Below are 19,091 nucleotides of genomic sequence, written 5' to 3'. Positions count from 1 at the left end.
TTTTTCTTTTCTTGCAGGTTTATCATTCAATTAGCTAGAGAAAAGTCTTATTGTCTGAATTAAATGCTTTCATAATGCTAACCAGTCTAGCAGCTGTCTAAACAGGATCTAAATTTAGGGGATTACCAATTTTGGAGAGAACAGTTTACTTCTAATTGGATGTGATGAGACTTTATCATTTTCAGTAAAGAAACATTTGCCATATTGGTGATCAACAACAATCTTCACAAATTACTGGAGGGTCGACATTTACCTAAGGCATTTACCTTTTAACAATGCATCCTTTTTTGTGTAATTTCCCAATGAACTCACTCTGTTTTTATGCTCATTTGCAGAACCAGGGAAACTTCAATCAGGGACAAGCCAGTGTACTGAAGGTGAGGACTGAATTTAAACTGCGTCTGAATAGACTAATCGGTATAGTTTTTAATGTTTGTTTTTCTAATAAAATAATAAGCTCTTTCGAGTCCGTTCACAAGTGTGCGAGTAAGGTAGCTGATGTGAGAGGTAGTTGCTTAAATCCGTGCAATGAGTGGAATACACTGTGATACTATATTTTAACAAGATGGTTAAGGAATGGCTGCAGGAGCGGGAACGAGCACTAGATGACTTTTTTGGATGAAACTACAGTGAATACAAGATCACAATCACTAGGAACCAATTTGAAGTCCCAAATGTGAGCGCTAGAGAAGCTATGGAGAAATGAGATTTCTAAATGGTGGGAGTGCAAGTCTCTCCAGAGGTACCTTGATGTCGCAGGATCCCAAGTGGGTTACAGATCTTAGTGCCACCCACCTATGAGTCATCTCAGTGCATTTTAACGATATTAATCAAATATGAAGTCAGTGAAAGGGAAGCCATAATGACCAAATTTGAAACCCTGCTGAAGGAAATGAACCAATTTACCAACAAAGAGGATGTGACAAAACTGGAAACCGAACTGAAAACTAGACTGCAAAAATATGAATAGTCTATCAATGATCGCAAAGCAACCAAATTCCTTATCGACAAGCTAGATTAACAGAAAGGACGGATCTACACCTTCTTGAAGCGCTTCGATTATATGAGGTGTAGGCAACTTTCAGCAAATTAAGGCCCTACTCCATACACTGCTAGTAGAGAAACTAGCTCAGAATTGAGCTCAGAGGTAGAAACGGACCCTAATGAGAGCAATGCAACTGGCGGAGCGGGCATGAGCAGAGACACACCATTGGTAGTAGAAGAGCTACTTTATTTACAGTTGGACTGGACCCTCAACCTGAGGCCTCGGCCGCCACGCAAAGAATAAGAAGGAAAGTGAAGAGGAAAAGCAACAGAAAAAACAGATGCGGGGGGAATCAAAAGACCAGAACAAAATGGACACGAAACAAGTAATGATGGATCCGGACATTGATAACACAGTCATAAATCTTTCAAATATGGAGTTAAATGAAGAGGAAGAAAATAGTTTATCAATAGGATTGTCATACTATTCTTCAACTAAATTTGATTACACACATACAAGAATAGACTTTTTCCGTTTCATGAGAAAATCGAAATTACAAAAGTACATTAAGGGTAGGGCAAGTCAAACACTAACAGAAAATTAAAACATCCTATCTATGGAAAACCTGGCAGTAGATGACATGCTAGTGTTATACGACCTGGATGATTTGCAAAGGGGGACACAACATGGGAACAGATTCACAGAGGAGCTAGCAGCTGCAATGGGACTAGATATATATGGCAGCTTATGGACCCCATTCAGACCTAAATCTGCCTTCCTACTGGTCGTGCCTTGAGACGCATTGGACATTTTGTCTGAGAATGTTATTAATGATCTTAATCAATTGGCGATTGAGTCTAGCAGTAAATTTCTGCATAAAGATCATAATGTTAGAACATTAAGGACAGACAAGATATAGTAGTAAGTTGGTCTGATAAAGGGGGCAATATAGTTCTCTGGCCCCTAGACTTGTATACTAATGAAGCACTTAGACAACTCCAAGACAGGGAATGTTACTGCAAAGTCAGTCTGATGAGTCTCAAGGAGATTCAAGACAAATTCCATGCTGAACTATATAGCTGGAGAGTCCTGGGTTTAATCTCTAAAGAAGAGCTTAATTATATAAAAATAGAACACCTAATGACACTCATACTATACCTAATCCCCAAAGTTCATAAGAATGCAAATACCCGCCAGGCCGACCCATAATTTTGGCTATAGGTGGGCTTTTTGAAAACACATGCAGATTTATCAATCACTTCCTTCAGGAACACGTACGCAATCTACCCTTATTCATAATGTTTACTGGAGATTTCCTGCGCAGAATATATGACATAGCATGGGACAACTCCTATGTCCTTATGACCCTGGATGTCACAGCTCTTTATACGAGCATCAGACATGGAGATGAATTAGAGTGCTAAAACACTACTTAGGTATGAAACCTATACATTTACACCAGCATACACTTATGCTTATCAGTATGGCCAAGTGGCGTCTTAAAAATAACATCTTGATGTATGAACAGCACACATATAAACAAATCCAAAATCCAAGGAACGGCCTTGGGTACCTGCTTTGCCCCCCAGCTATGAAAACTTGCATATGGGCTGGTGGGAGGAACAGGTAATCGTGGTAAATTATGCGCAAGATTGGGCAGCCAACATTGTCCTGTAGACCAGGTTCATCGATGACCTGTGGAAGGGGTCACCTGAGTCAGCCAAAATGTTTGCAAAGGGACTGGACAATAATGATTTGAACCCCTGGTCACATATGACATTAATAAAGAAGAAGTACACTTTCTGGACCTGGAGGTGTACGTTGAGGGCAACAATATCCACACCAGAACATATAGAAAACCGACGCCGTAAAATTCTATCCTACACGCCAGCAGTTTCCACCCAACAAAATTGAATAGATTTCTTTATGAAGAGACTTTGCGCATGAAGTGCCTCTGTACAGTGATGAAACACTGAGGGAGGTACAGGAGGATTTGTTTAAAAAACTGAATACGCATGACTCTGGTCAGGAAGTGTTCATCTCAGCACAAGCCAAAGTGAAAGCAAAAAAGAGAGAGGATTTGCTATTTGGCACATCTAAGACGAAGAAACAATCCACAGACTCTGGTCCGGTTCATCTGATCACAGGGTACTCAGCTTATCGTGCTAGATTGCGCAACATCTTACATAGAAATTGGAAATTTATTAAAAGTGTCACTGTGATAGGATCAGACATCCCCTGCGGCCCTCTTATATCACTTAGAAGGGCTGAGTCAATGCGTAGGGAATTGGTACAGAACTCCCCCAGGTCAAGAGTGGCTCTGATTGACTGAGACAAAGCAGAGGCTTCCAAAGAATGAGCAAGGTGGAAGGCGTGCTGTCACGGTCATAACTCCCAGACCATACAGTCACCTTTAAGAAAGACACCCATTGAGATTTGAGGATTGTATAACTGCAAAAGTGATTTTGCAGTCTACGTGCTTGAATATACCTGTCAGAAGCACTACATGGGAAGTCGTGTCCACATGGTTCATGTTTGGATTCTGCAACACCTCGGGGCTATAGCTAACGATGATAAAAGCTATCCAGTGGCAAGACACATTCATGAATGCCACCCGGGTAATGCGAAAGATCTAGTGTATTTTGTCATCAATGCCATCCCCAAACACCCTAGGGGGGCAACAGAGAGTTCCAGCTTAGTAGAGTAGAATTGCGGTACATACTGATGTGACACTAAAATTCCACATGGATTAAATTCGGATGAAGAACTAAAATTACCTCTCTAACTAGTTAAACCCACTTCTGCAGTCTGAGGTGCATGGTACATATTGAATTTTATGTAATTTGGTGTCACGGTAATCGGCAATATTATACAGATCAGACAAGTAATATAATGAGAGGGTAACTACTAGTTATAGCCACTCAAACCTGGAGGTGATGTATGGGTAAAATTCCGACCAAAGAGTAAGCCCACTTGGGCAGAATTGTGCGTTGTTATACATTTGTATGTTTGACTTTGTGGCCTTTTTAATAGTGATAAGTCACTATTTATCACTACAAATAATCCACTTTCCAACAGCCAAACTGCATGGCTTTTCATGGTCTCATTGATATGGTGTGAGGCAACACAGTACAAGTTGCTGCGTTGCCTCACACTGCAATAGGGAGCAGTGTCATGGGCGTTATGGTGGGTGTTCCCACGTAACACACGACATTTAACACATTCCCAGATTTGCAACATGCTGTGAACCTGGGAATGTGTCAAATGTCTACCCTCACACGGGTGCCATAATGGTTGTTTTTGTGCTGAAAGGTGTCCCTTCTGTACGAAACAATATGATTTCAACGTAGGCATCTTTGCACCATGGTGCAAGGGTGCCTGCATTGCCACTAAGCAGCCATTTGTGCGCCAGCACACTAGAAGAGGACAGGAATGCACTGTATCTCAGAGATACAGCACATTCCTGCCCTTTTCTTTTGATGTAGGGCAGCGCAGCAGGAAAGCTTGCGTGCGTCAAAGAAATTGATCAAAGTGGAACATTTGATTAGCCAAATTTGAAATCTATATGTAAATTAAAACGGAAGATTTAGAAGAAAGAAGGTTCTTCCCTATCACATTTTACAGAAGTGGGAATACCTGAGAATGCTGTGCTATTTTTCTGATACATAAGATGCTGCTGAAAGTACCAGTTGAAGATCTCCATCTAGTCGAGCCCATAGAACGTTCATCAATAAATCTAAATCAAAGATGACCTGCATGTATAATTCGGATATTTTTAGAAATCACTGGTCTTAAAGAATCTAAATTACAAAACTGTTCAGGGGTTTGTCTGGGTGTAATTTAGATGGATTTCTCCTATCACATCTTTTCAGACCTCAGTTTGAAAACATTGAGTTCTGAATAGCAAAACATTAATCGGATCCTTCAACTAAAACAAGAAGGTACCGAGGCCAAAATAATTGATATGACAATGTGGAGGTCTTTTACAGGGAAATATGTGTATTTTCAAGATTTGTAATCTGCCAAAACATTCTCAGAAACAACACCTGAAATAATAACTGCACATTCTTTTGTGTCTTTTTTATCTCTAGATCCCATCAAAAATATGCATTTGTTTCAATTGTATAAATAATTCATATAAATGTGTGATACATCCTTATTTCAAACAAGAAAGACAGCCTGGACCAATAATATTAAATAATGAATTCTAGTTTAATTGTATTTTCCTTCTTCACTGTTCACCTTGGCCTATTGGTGGAATTTGTTTAATATGTTTTTTCTATTTGATATCATCCGAGGCTTGTTGTTGATCTGTTCACACAGTATTTATGACTACTATGTGCCCCACCCCTTTTTGCAGAGTTAAGAATTGAGGTTAGCTTTTTTATTTATAGATGAGCCCATGATTTAGTCATGGTTAATTATTTAGAGCACATCTTGGTTTTCTCCCCATTTGTTGCAATAAACGTTAGGCATGTGAGAGAAGTTTTCAGCCACTATTGAGAATACTATTGTTAGAACTGGGGGTCTCTAGTTGGCAATGGTATACACCTTTCACGAAATAGGAACCATTGCTTCTAAGTCAGGGAAAGGGGATTACACTACTGAATAACCCCTGCTCACCCCCTTGGTAGCTTGGCACGAGGAAACAGGCTTATCTCAGAGGCAGTGCATTAAGCATTTGTGAATGCATACAGTAATACAGTGAAAACACTACAGATGGACACACCACAGGTTTTATAAAAATAAGTATTCTTCATATAGACTTATCACAAGACCATAAACGACAAAAATCCACGATACTGTAATCAATAATAATTCTTCAAGATGGTAGAAATAGTTCAAAAGTAGGTTATTCACTTAAAAATAGTCTTTAGCAACAGATAACCCCAACTGGAGTTATCACGACGTCGAGGTCAAAGAAATACCAAAGTACGGCTATGACCTCGAGATGCGCAGCATCGGGCCCGGAGTTTAAACAGACCCACACAGAACAGTACCTGGGAAACGTGAAAACAAAGACAGCTCATGGAGTCGGGGAGATGCGGCGTCGTTGGCACGTTGAGGCGTTGGTTCCTTATTTCGGGGGAGATGATGCATTGGTGTCCTGGATGCTTGAGTAGGCAGGAGAGGTGTCGGTTCCTGACCAGAGAGGAGGTGATGTCACAATGGCACCAAAACCAGGGTTCCGTACAATTTCACGATGTCAATGGATTCTTGACCACCAATGTTGACGATTGGCTCCGCGATGATGTCGGCTTCGGAGTCGATGCAGCACAGCAGCAGGCGTCGGGCCAACGTCACAAGTCGGAGCAGCACTCACGGCTATGGCAGGCTTACGATGTAGTTTGCTGTCGTCGCTGTGGCACGGCAGCCGGAGTCAGGTCTATGTTGCAAGTCGGAGCAGCTCTCACAGCTTCAATGCCTATGACGGCGTCGCTCCCCGGCATCGGTGTTGCAGAATTCCTTTTGTAGCAGCTATTACAGCAAGTTCCAGATGCAGGCAAACAGAAGGGGTAAAGTCGGGTATCCCTGAGACTTTGGTCAGGTGGCAAGGTCAAATCAAGCCCTTGGAGTAATATTCTGCAAGATGATGAAAGTCCTCTAGAAGTTCCTTCTTCTCTCCTTGGCACTGAAGACACCACTGTAGGCCAACCCCCCAACACAGCACACTGGCAGGGGGAAGTACAACTCCTTACAGCTTCCTTGTTTCTTCTCCTTGGCAGAGGTTTGATTTGTTGTTCCAGAAGTGATCTAAAGTTCTGGGGTCTGGGCCCCAATATTTATACTGCAAAATCCTTTGTCCTCTGAAGGCAGAGGGTCCTGTCCCCAGCCCAAACCAGTTCTGTGCAGTCCTGGAGCACTTTGTTTACATGATTCCTGCTTACCTTTGACTGGGTGGGCAAGGGTCATCAGACATACCACAGGAGGTGGAGCCAGCATTGTGGAAGGCAGTCACAGCCCTATTCCGACCCAGGTGCTACTCGTACCTCCCATCGGCATGCAGATAGATCTATTCAGCCTTGTGCTGACTCACCCTGCCTCCTGGAATCCCCTAGTCCCTGTCACTCACCAGACACACAATACGCAAGCTAGTAGAGGCAGGCTGAATGGTTAGGCAAGAAAATTCCTACTTTTTAAAAGTGGTATTTTCAAACACAGAATGTTAAAACCAACTTCACTAAAAGATGTATTTTATCATTCTGAGTGCAGGCATACTAAATTCGAATTTCTACCATTTCTACCATGTTCCCTGGGTCAGTTACGATTATAAGATGTTATAATCAACTGCCCACTCTGGCCTATGGATAACAGGTAGCCTTGCAATAGTGAAAACAAATGGCTGTAATTCACAATTAGGACATGCCGCACACACCAGGGCATGTCCTACCTTATACTTACATTGCACCCTGCCTTTGGGCCTACCTTAGGGCTATCTGATATGAAGAAAAGGGAAGGTTTAGGGAATGGTAAGTGGGTGCACTTACCAAGTTGACATGGCAGTACTAGACTGCACACAGGCTCTGCAATGGCAGGCCTGAGACACACTTTACATGCTGCTTCTGTGGGTGGCACAACCAGTGCTGCAGGCCCACCAGCATAATTTGATTTACAAGCCCTGGGCACACATGGTGCACTGTACTAGGGTCTGACAAGTAAATCAAATAACCCAATCATGGAGCCACTAATCAATACATCAATTTAACATAGGAAGCACTTGCACTGTGGCATTGAATAGCAGTGGTGCAGTGCCCGAAGCATCTAACCAGCAAAACAGATCGCAAACAGAGGAGGCAATCATTAAAAAAATGGAAGGGAGACTCACGCCAATGATACCAGGTCTAACACCTGTCCCCTCCAGCTGAAATGTGGGGAGAACTACCCTTCCCCTTGGGAGTTCTCTTCAATAAGGCGGAAAAATCTGGACAGACCATCATCATTGGCATGTCCAGTACCAGGGCGGTGTTTCACCGTAAAGTCCATCCCCTGTAGGGAAATGGACCACCTCAACAACTTTGGGTTTTCACCCCTCATCTGCATCATCCATCTGAGGGGCCTGTGGTCTGTCTGAACCCGGACGTGAGTCCAAAATAAGTATGATCTGAACTTCTTCCGTGCCCAGACCACAGCAAATGCCTCACGCTCAATTGCACTCCACCTCAGTTCCTTTGGAAGTGCCTCCTACTGATGAAGGCTTAAGGTTGGTCTAGGCCCTCCTCATTAATCTGTAAAAGAACAGCACTGCAATGTCATCCAGGTAGGCGGCACTGAAATCCTCAAGTCCAGCCAACACCTGGTTGGTCAACCTCTGAAAGGTGGCTGGGGCATTCTTCATCCCAAAGGGCATAACCCGCAATTGGTAGTGCCCATCTGGTGTGGAGAATGCTGATCTCTCTTTGGTCCCATTTGTCAAGGTGATCTGCCAGTACCCAGACGTTAAATCAAACGTGCTGAGGTACTGGGCAGCCGCTAACTGATCAATAAGCTCATCAGCTCTGGGGGTGGGGTGCGCATACGTCCTGGTGACTGAATTGAGTCCTCTGTAGTTCACACAGAACTGGAGTTTGGGTGTGGCACCAGGCGCAGCAGCCTTTGGGACCAAGACCACTGGGCTGGCCCAAGGACTGTTAGAGGACTCAATCACGCCTAAGGCAAACATGTTGTAGACCTCCTTCTTGATGTAAGCTCTGACCCTGTCAGTCACTCTGTAAGCCTTGTGCTTCACAGGAGAGTGTCCCCAGTGTCCGCATCATGAACGCACCAGTCAGTGACACCAGGAACCAGGGAAAACAAATCAGAGAATTGCCCCAGCAGTTAGCGACAATCTCGCTGCTGTTCAGGGATCAGTGTGGCAGAGAGGCTAACACCATCCACTGACCCATCTTGCTCTGTTGCAGACAGGAGGTCAGGAAGAGGCTCAGTCTCCTCCTCCATTCCATCATCTGTCGCTAGGAGCATGCCCACTTCGGAATTTCTAAGTGGGGCTTCAGGCGGTTAACATGCAGGACCCGCAAGGGGTCCTAGGATACCGCAAGTTCACCAAATAGGTGACATCACACTTGCGCTCCACCACCTCAAATCGTCCAGTCCACCTGTCCTAGAGCGCATACGGCTGCACAGGGATCATGACCCAAACTTTCTGTCCAGGTTAAAGCTTAATCAGAGTGGCATTCTGATTGTACCACCGCTTTATTTCCTCCTGGCTGGCTTCCAGGTTCGCCTGAGCGAGTTGTCTGAATCACCGAGTCTGGTTCCTGAAGGCCAGCATGTAACTGTATATATCCTGGGGAGGTTTCCTGGGAGATTGCTCCCAGCCTTCCTTGACCAGACTCAAATGTCCTCTTACCTGGTGTCCATACAGCAGTTCAAAGGGACTGAACCCTAGGGACTTCTGTGGCACCTCACGGTAAGCAAAAAGAAGGCATGGCAAGAGGACATCCCACTTATGCCTCACAGGTTCCTCAAGACCCATAATCATGCCTTTAAGGGTCCGGTTGATTCTCTCAACAAGCCCATTACCTTGGGGGTGGTAAGGAGTGGTGAACTTGTATGTAACACTGCACTCCTGCCACAGGGACTTCATATAATTAGATATGAAGTTGGTATCACGGTCTGACACCACCTTTCTGGGGAACCCCACACAGGAGAAAATCCCCATCAATGCACGTCCCATAACGGGTGCCGTCACTGTCCTGAGCGGGATGGCTTCCAGGTACCAGGTAGCATGGTCCACCAAGACCAGGATAAACCTGTTGCCCATGGCTGTCTTGAGGTCCAGTGGCCCCACTATATCAATGCCCACTCGTTCAAATAAAGTACTGACTACAGGGAAAGGTTGGAGAGGATCCTTTTGCTTCCTTCCACTTTTCCCACTTGGCTAGCAAGTTTGACATGTCCTACAATGAGTGTCTGAACTCGTCCACATCTGGGGCCAATAAAAGTGGGTGACAAGCCTTTCAAAGGTCTTGTCCTGCCCCAGATGTCCAGCTAAATGCACATCATGAGCCAAACCCAGTAGGAAGGCTCTGAAGTGCTGGGGTACCACCAACACACTGGCTGACCCAGGCTCAGCAACCTTAGGCTCGCTATACAGGAGGTCGTTCTCCCAGTAGATCCAATGTGATCCAGACTGATCACCTGCTGCCTGGTTTGAGGCCTGTCACCCCAAACCCTCAAGAGAAGGGCACTTCCTCTGCTCTGCCCAAAATTCCTCCCTGGAGGGGCCTCCTCCTTGCTGCTAATGGGTTAGCTCAGGCAGGTCCCCCAGTTCAGCAACTTGCCCCCCTGTAGGTTCCAGGGCATCCCCCTCAAGGTCTGCCTCCTCCTGGACCTTGGGAACAATTGGAGCTGGTTTCCCATGCCCCTACCTCTTCTCTTTGAGGCAGGTACCTGGGCCATACTTTCGGGTTCCAGGATCTCTTGCACACCCTTACTGGCTACCATAGACCGAGTGGTCACACACGCTCACTCAGGCCGATCTAATATCTCCGAATGAGCCTTCTTCTCCACCTTATCCCATGGGGGAGCTTTCTAAATCATTGCCCAACAGACAGTCAACAGGCATGGCTGGGTTCACAGCTTCTTGAAGAGTACCAGAGACACCCCCCGACTCAAAGGGAACCTGAGCCACCTTGCAGTAGATCTCTGTGTTGTCAGCGGCAACAACTGGGAAGAATGCATTTGGGACCACCTGCTCTTCAGACACCAAGTGATACCTGACAGCTGTCACACTGGCTCCGGTGTCTCTAAGAGCCCCCACACTATGGCCATTGATGGTCACCCACTGCCTGTATTTTTTAGTGTTATCAGGCAGTTGAGCTTTAGGGACCATCTCAAAGTCTCCTAAAGAGACAAGGGACATCTCTGCGGGACCCCACCCACCTTGGGCACCCATCTCTTGCCCCCCAGGGCTACACTCGCCCTCTGACGGGGTGGTGCACATGGTGGTGCTTTGGAATTCTTCAGAGAACACTGTGCATCATAACAATGGTGGCCCACTTGACCACACGTAAAGCACGTGTAGGGGCCCCTCTGAACAGGTTTACCTATCGGGCCTCCTGCTTCTTCTCAGGGGGAGGATGGGTACCTTTCACTTGGTTCCCTTGGGAATTACTTTGGGGTCCTTTCTGGAACTCCCTCTGTTTACCTGTGTCTCCCCCACTCTTCTGCTGGGGACCCTTATGGACCCTAGTACTGACCTAGCGGTCCGCCTCCTCAGCAAGCTACCTAGGGTTAGTCAACTTGCTATCAATAAGGTGCTGGCGTAGCTCTGGAAAACAATTAGCAGACAAGTGCTCCCATGCAAACAAATCATAGAGCGCTTCAAAAGTATCCAATTTGCTAACCTTCACCCAACCATCGATAGCTCTGCAAAAGAAAGATACATATTCTACCCAAGTGATTCCCTCCAGCTTCTTACAGTTCATAAATCTCTGTCTATAGAGTTCTGGGGTCAAACGATACCTTGTCATCAGGGCTTCCTTCATGTGGGCATAAGACATCCTATTCTCACTGGGTAGGTCTAACAAAGTATCCCTCCCCTCACTCACAAAGCGGCCCCACAACCCAGCTCCCCAATCCTTCTCAAGGACCCGGTGGGCCAACATTGCTATTTCATAGGCTGCAAACCGCTGCCCAACATCCTCATGCTTATGGAAATCTTTGATGACATCTTTGGGGATATATACCCTGCCTTCTGAAGGCACAGATGGTGCGCTGCCATCAGAGGGGCTGATCTCTAAGCCCTTTGCCTTGATCTCTAACTCCCTCAACATCCTCTGATGTTCCATTCTCATTCTCTCTCTCTCCAAGGACAACCTCTTATTCTCTAATTCCCTCTGACTCTCGATCTTAAGCTTAGCCATCTCCAGATTGTGCACCCTGTTTCTGTCTCTGTCTTTCAGCTCTATGGGGGACAGGCCTTTGGAAGAGACGCTACTGCCAGGTGGGGACTGTCCCCCATCCCTGTCTGAAAACACTGACCTATCCGGTTGCTCATCTGCATCCCCAGCTGGCTCCACCACCAACTCAGGGGTATTTCTTGCTTCTACCCAGGCCCTCAGCGCCTTTTGGTAGTCATCCTTTTTGGAAATCCCTGGTGTAGCAACTTTTAATTTTCAGCAGAGCTGCTTGAGCTGTTTCAGTGTAGGTTTCCAACCTCTCTTCCTCAAAATCTAGGGGCCATATGTAGGTAAAATAGAAATTCTGAATTCTTAATATTGAATTTTACCGATTCGGTATTAAGAAATCAGAATCTCCTATGTAGGTAAAAAATCGGTATTTGTTATCGATTCGGTAAAAATCGGAAATAATACATTACCGATTCCTTAATACCGATCGGTATTACTGAATCTGTATTACTGAATCGGTAAATACTGAATCGGTAGTTCCAAACACCAGCAATTGAGGAATCAGCCAGTCCTGTGCATCCACCCCACCTCCCAACCAGGAAGTGGGCACACCCATGCAGGTGCACTGAATCAGAACCTTCTGGAGAGGCTGGGAGTGCTGAGGAGAACACAGGAGCCACTGGGAGAACTTTTCCTGTAAAACCCGTACAATGGCTGACAAGGAGACAGACAAAGAAGGTGCTGAAAGGAATATAAAGTTAAAATTCAGTGAAAGGGAGCTCCAGGTCCTGATTGAGGAGGTGGCCAAACAACATTCAAAGCTGTTTGGGAAACAGTCCATGCAAGTGACTGAATCAGAGAAAAGGAAGATCTGGCTGGGAATACAGGCACAAGTGAATGCCATAGGAGTGACCAACCGGGAAATTGAAGTGTTAAAAAAGAGGTGGTATGATTTCAGAAGCATCACCAAAAAGAAGATGGCTGAGAGGAAAAAACAAGCCATCCAGACAAAATGAGGATAAAACAGGGCACCTGAACTGACTGCACTTGAACAGCTGGTGGAGTCCACCATAGAGCCTGACAGCGTTTGCAAAATCGAGGATGCAGACAGCTCAGCCAGAGCTGCCAAAAAAAACAGGTAAGAAACATGCACACCAATCTGCGCCCCCATTCCCTATCCTCATTCCCCAATGAGGCTGTGTGAATCCCACTCCAGTACAGGTATTATTAATCACCAGCAATGCATTATGGGAGATGTAGTCAGTGGAACACATATCATAACAGTCATCCCACTGAACACCAAGACATGTGACACACATCAGTGATAAGCAAGCAGAGGACAGAAAGATAGTGTGCCTGAAATGAAAATGTATTATTGCTACGTAGGGCTGCCAGACTAGTGAGCTAATGTACAATTTCTGTCCACAGGCAAGACATCGCGGAGGTCTGCACAAGACAAGGCAGGAAGGGCACCCCGGAAGGAGAGATCGGAGGAGGCCAGTGCAAGTGCAGGGCACACCACACCACCACCACCAGCATCACCGCCACTGTCAGCATCACCACCACTGCCAGCATCACCAGCAGCAACACCACCGGCAGTGGCAAGACCCAGGAGGCATGCAGTTGCCACTCTCCAAGAGATGGAGTCGTCCTTGGAAGACAACAGGGGTGGAGAAATCTCGACTGTGCCAGTGGATGGCAGTAATGCAGGGTCGCAGTCCACCTCAGGGAGAGCGCACACAGGTGCCAGACGCCGCAGGGCTAGGGAACCCAGTCCACCTTTGCAGGGTAAGGACAATGATGTATTTGCAGGGCTGGAGGCAAACATGGTCAAGGTTCAGGGCCTGCAAGGGAAGGCAATACAGTCTGTACAGCGGCAAATGAGACACCTGAATAGTAACATGCATAACATTGAGAAGGGTATCACCACTATGACCTCCACGCTAGCTGAGGGCATGAAGGGGATGGCTGAGGGCATGAAGGACATGTCCCAGTCTGTGATGCTGCTGTGCAGCAAACTTGATGAGGACAGGATGGCACGGCACAGTGAGAGGCAGAAGATGGAAAACCATACAAAGGCGGTGAACCTCCTCTCAACTACTACTTCTCTGCTCTGCAGGCGCTCCGTGCCATGCAGGAAGGGATGGTACAGTGCAGCCATGATGTCTCTAGGGGGCTTGTCAAAGTCACAACTGCACTTGAAGTGCTCCTAACAACTCAGGCTGCCAATACTGGTGCAGGTGATGTGGGGGACACTGAGGAGACGACCAGTCGCAGCAGCATAACGCCACTGCAACTGAGACCAGGAGGAGCAGCAGGCGTCATGGGGCTGGCACTGGATCCATTGGCAGTGAAGACAGTCTGCTGAGTGAATCCAGCAGTGTTGCGCGTGGCTTCAGGCGTTAGTGCAGCCCACACTTTGTGTACTTTATTGGGTGACTTACCCACGACATCCTCTTAGGGTTGTCACAAATAGGACTGGCAAGTTGAGCCCTTTGTGTAGTGGCTTAGTGCCCCAAAATTAAACTACGTCATTCAAATGCAACAACTGAATGTGTCTCCTTACTTACTCAAAAATAGTTGCGTGTGATGTCATCATCATCGTCCTCTGAGTCCGTTAATTCAACTTGTGTTCCTTTCTTAGTGGCAAGGTTGTGCCGCATAGCACCAGTTGCAATGATTTTGCAGCAGATGATGGGTGTGTACTGACGGGCGCCTCCGCTTTTGTGGAGGCAGCTGAACCTGCTTTTAAATAGTCCAAACGTGCGCTCCACAACGTTGCGTGTTGATTCGTGTGCCACATTGTATCGTCTCTCACTCGGGGTTGATGGGTTTAGGTAGGGAGTGAGGATAAATGACAGCACAGCATAAGCACTATCACCTAGGTGAGAAAGTGAGTGCCATTAATCACAAACATCAACACATTAATCTGCAGTATCCATCAGGGTGTGTCACAGTGATTTACCTAGCAGGTAGACTTCTACAAATTCTCACACAGCCAGGCATGTGTAGATCCCACTGTTCTGAAAAATGTATGAGTCGTCGGTGCTCCCTGGAAATTTGGCCACAATGTCGATGATTATGTTGGCTGCGGGAAACATCCTTTACAACGAAACGTTTACCACGCAGTGCTGTTACAACGCAAGTATTACAACGAAAACCTTTACAGCGCATTACACTGGGGGGCGCTCTAGGATAGGGAATAGTTTTAATTTACTATCCAACAACTTCCCTAGTGTCCACGGGGACTGGATTTGGAATAGTAAATTAAACGAATCACTATCCAGCACCCCAAAGCGCTATGCGTTGTAAAGGTTTGCGTTGTAATACTTGCGTTGTAACAGCATGCGTGGTAAAAGCATGCGTTGTAACGTCATACATCCTGTTGGCTGCATCGCAGATTACCTGCACATTTATGGAGTGGGTGGATTTTCGGTTCCTGTAGATATACTCAGTGGCTGAAGGTTGGCAAATTGGAATGTGTGTCCCATCAATGCACCCTATGACATGCGGGAACTGTGCCATTTGGTAAAAGTCTGTCTTGGTTTTCAGCAGTTCCGCCTGTGTGTTTGGGAAGCTTATGTAGTGATGCATTCTCTGCATCATAGCGTCCAGGAACTTCTTGAAGAAACGGGACAGGCAACTCTGTGACACCCCACCTACCGCAGCTATCACCCCCTGGTAACTGCCAGATGCAAGTAGGTGTAGGCTACAGAGCACCTGCACATGTGGTGGTATGGCGTGCGCCCTTGGTGTTGGATGCTCCAGGAGTAGGTGCAGGTCCCTTATCAGGTCCAGGATGGTGTGGGGGTGTAGTCTGTACCTTTCATGGATTTCAGCCTCAGTCAGTTGGAAGAGTGCGATGCGCAGTCTGTAAACGCGCTCCTCCCGTCTCCAGATCCTCAATCCTGCTGCCTGTAGCCGTAGCCGCCTTGAAATTACATAAAAGGCCGTTATAGTGATCACACTGTTACATTTTGGGATTGCTTATATACACTGCACCTGATTACCACCTGCTTTCAGTCAGTGTTAATTACCGACTCCTAAATACTGAATTTCATGAAATTCGGTATTACCGAATTTTCCTACATCTCTTTTATCGTTTTTACCGTTTCTTGTAATTCCGATTCGGTAAATTAGAAATCTGTAATAAGGAATCGGTATTTACTATTACTGATTCCTTCCCTACATCGCGCATGCCTATATACCGGTGAGTAATGGTGAAATTTACCGAATTTCACTGTTACCAACTAGTATTTGGGCCACCTACATATGGCCCTAGATCCATAGATGCAACAGATGCTGGTTTACTTATGGTAGTAAGAATTGGTCAGTTCTCAGGGAAAATAACAGTCCAAGGAAAAAAAAATTCTACCAAAAAAGTATGTGGTCGCGTTTGGTTTGCACTCACTAGTAGTGTACACCAATCATTGTAAATGAGTCACAAACGCAAGTCCAACTCCTCACCGCTGACCAACAATGTTAGAACTGGGGGTCTCTAGTTGGCAATGGTATACACCTTTGACCAAATAGGGACCCTTGCTTCTAAGTCAGGGAAAGGGGATTACACTACTGGATAACCCCTGCTCACCCCCTTGGTAGCTTGGCACAAGTAGACAGGCTTATCTCAGAGGCAGTGTGTTAAGCATTTGTGAATACATACTGTAATTCAGTGAAAATACTACAGATGGACACAACACAGGTTTTATAAAAATAAGTATTCTTTATATAGACTTATCACAAGACCATAAACAGCAAAAATCCGCAAAACTGTAATCAATAATAATTCTTCAAGATGGTAGAAATAGTTCAAAAGTAGGTTATTCACTTAAAAATAGTCTTTAGCAACAGATAGACCCAACTGGAGTTATCACGACGTCGAGGTCAAAGAAATTCCAAAGCCCGGAGTCAAAACAGACCCACAGAGAACAGTACCTGGGAAACGTGAAAATAAAGACAGCTCACGGCATCAGGGAGGTGCGGCGTCATTGGCGCGTTGCGGCATTGGTTTCTTACTCCAGGGGAGATGATGCGTCAGTGTCTTGGATCCTTGCGCAGGCAGGGGAGGCGTTGATTCCTGACCAGAGAGGAGGTGTCGTCACAATGGCGCTGAAACCATGGTTCCGTATGATGTTGATGGATTATTGACCACTCATGTCGACGAGTGGCTCCGCGATGATGTTGGCTTCGGAGTCGATGCGGCACAGTAGCAGGTATCGGCCAGCGTCCCAAGTCGGAGCAGCGTCGCGGCTATGGCAGGCTTACGATGTTGCTTGCTGGTGTCGATGTGGCACGGCTGCCGGCGTCGGGTCTACGTTGCAAGTCGGAGCAGTGCTCACGGCTTTGATGCAGATGACTGCATCGCTCGCCTGCGTCAGTGTTGCAGAATTCGTTCTGTAGCCGCTAGAACAGAAAGTTCCAGATGTAGGCAAACAGAAGGGGTGAAGTCGGGTATCCCTGAGACTTCGGTCAGGAGACAAGCTCAAATCAAGGCCTTGGAGTAATATTCTGTAAGATGATGAAAGTCCTTTAGAAGTTCCTTCTCCTCTCCTTGGCACTGAAGACACCACTGTAGGCCAACCCAGCAACACAGCACACTGGCAGGGGGCAGTACAACTCCTATAGCTTCCTTGGTTCTTCTCCTTGGCAGAGATTTGTCTTGTTGTTCCAGAAGTGATCTAAAGTTCTGGGGTCTGGGCCCCAATATTTATATTGCAAAATCCTTTGTCCTCTGAAGGCAGAGGGTCCTTCACCCAGTCCAAACCAGTTCTGTGCAGTCCTAGAGCACTTTGTTTACATGAATCCTGCTTTCCTATGGCAGGGTGGGCCAGTGTCATCAGACACACCGCAGGAGGTGGAGCCAGCATTGGGGAAGGCAGGCACAGCCCTATTCGACCTAGGTGCTACTCCTTCCACCCATCGGCATGCAAATAGGTCTATTCCGCCTTGTGCTGACTCACCCTGTCTCCTGGAATCCCCCAGCCCCTGTCACTCATAAAACCAGACACACAATACACAAGCAAGCAGAGGCAGGCTGGATGGTTAGGCAAGAAAATATCTACTTTCTGAAAGTGGTATTTTCAAACACAGAATGTTAAAACCAACTTCACTAAAAGATGTATTTTATCAGTCTGAGTTCAGGCATACTACATTCAAATTTCTACCATGTTCTCTGGGTCAACTAGAATTATAAGATGTTATAATCAATGCAATAGTGATAAACAAAAATGGCTGTAATTCACTATTTGGACATGCCACACACACCAGGGTATGTCCTACCTTATACGTACAATGCACCCTGCACTGGGCCTACCTTAGGGGTGTCTGATATGAAGAAAAGGGAAGGTTTAGGTACTGGCAAGTGGGTGCACTTACCAAGTCGACATGGCAGTACTAGACTGCACACAGGCTTTGCAATGGCAGGTCTGAGACACACTTTACAAGCTGTTTCCGTGGGTGGCACAACCATTGCTGCAAGCCCACAAGCAGCATTTGATTTACAAGCCCTGGGCACACATGGTGCACTGTACTAGGGTCGGACAAGTAAATCAAATAACCCAATCATGGAGCCACTAATCAATACATCAATTTAACATAGGGAGCACTAGCACTGTGGCACTGAATAGGTAGCAGTGGCACAGTGCCCAAAGCATCTAACCAGCAAAACAGATCAAAAACAGCGGAGGCAAGCAGTAAAAAATGGAAGGGAGACTCATGCCAATGATACCAGGTCTAACAAATAGTATGATCTACGAACACACCTTTAATGAAGAAAAAATATAATCCCTAGGCTGTAGGCTTTCTCCTGAAATTGGGTCTAAAGACAAAGTGTAATGAGAAGCCAGGTTCACCAGGGCCAACCCTTGTACAGTAAAGCATTTTATGAAATGTTGCGCCTTCATTAACATATACAGGTAATGGTGTATTCCAAGTCGATCACATAACATAAGAATCATGTTATTTGACAATATCTGTGTCACATCATTGTTAAACAAAATAATTGGTGTGAATTCTGATTAACTATGCTACATGTGGTGAATGGAAGTTTTTCTATACTTTCATCTTTAAAGTTCTATCACTATGGCTCAAGGACTCTGAAATATTTGGTACACAAATGTTGACTAGATGCATAGAGGGAAACATGCTATGTGCGATGGATACAAACAGTTATTGTTCCTATTATGTCGGTGTGATGTAAAGTAAAAATTGTTTGGTTACAAAACAACTACTTCATTTATTTAAATCTTATGTGAAAC

General features: G+C 45.8%; 1 protein-coding gene across 2 annotated transcripts in view; it reads left to right on the top strand.

Annotated features, from left to right (window-relative positions):
* Nucleotides 1–19,091, top strand: part of LOC144821810 (uncharacterized) — a 336,838-nt gene that overhangs the window by 164,128 nt on the left and 153,619 nt on the right. For both annotated transcript variants that reach the window (XM_078678984.1, XM_078678985.1), the window contains exons 3-4: nucleotides 336–377; nucleotides 13,264–13,623. In XM_078678984.1, the coding sequence (XP_078535110.1) occupies nucleotides 336–377; nucleotides 13,264–13,623 (402 nt within the window). The remainder of the gene's footprint in view (nucleotides 1–335; nucleotides 378–13,263; nucleotides 13,624–19,091) is intronic.

Source organism: Lissotriton helveticus, chromosome 2_2, assembly GCF_964261635.1.
Source record: "Lissotriton helveticus chromosome 2_2, aLisHel1.1, whole genome shotgun sequence".
In the NCBI taxonomy this organism is placed as follows: Eukaryota; Metazoa; Chordata; class Amphibia; order Caudata; family Salamandridae; genus Lissotriton; species Lissotriton helveticus.
The sequence above is the reverse complement of the archived record's forward strand: the minus strand, read 5'-3'. Positions and strand labels throughout refer to the sequence as shown.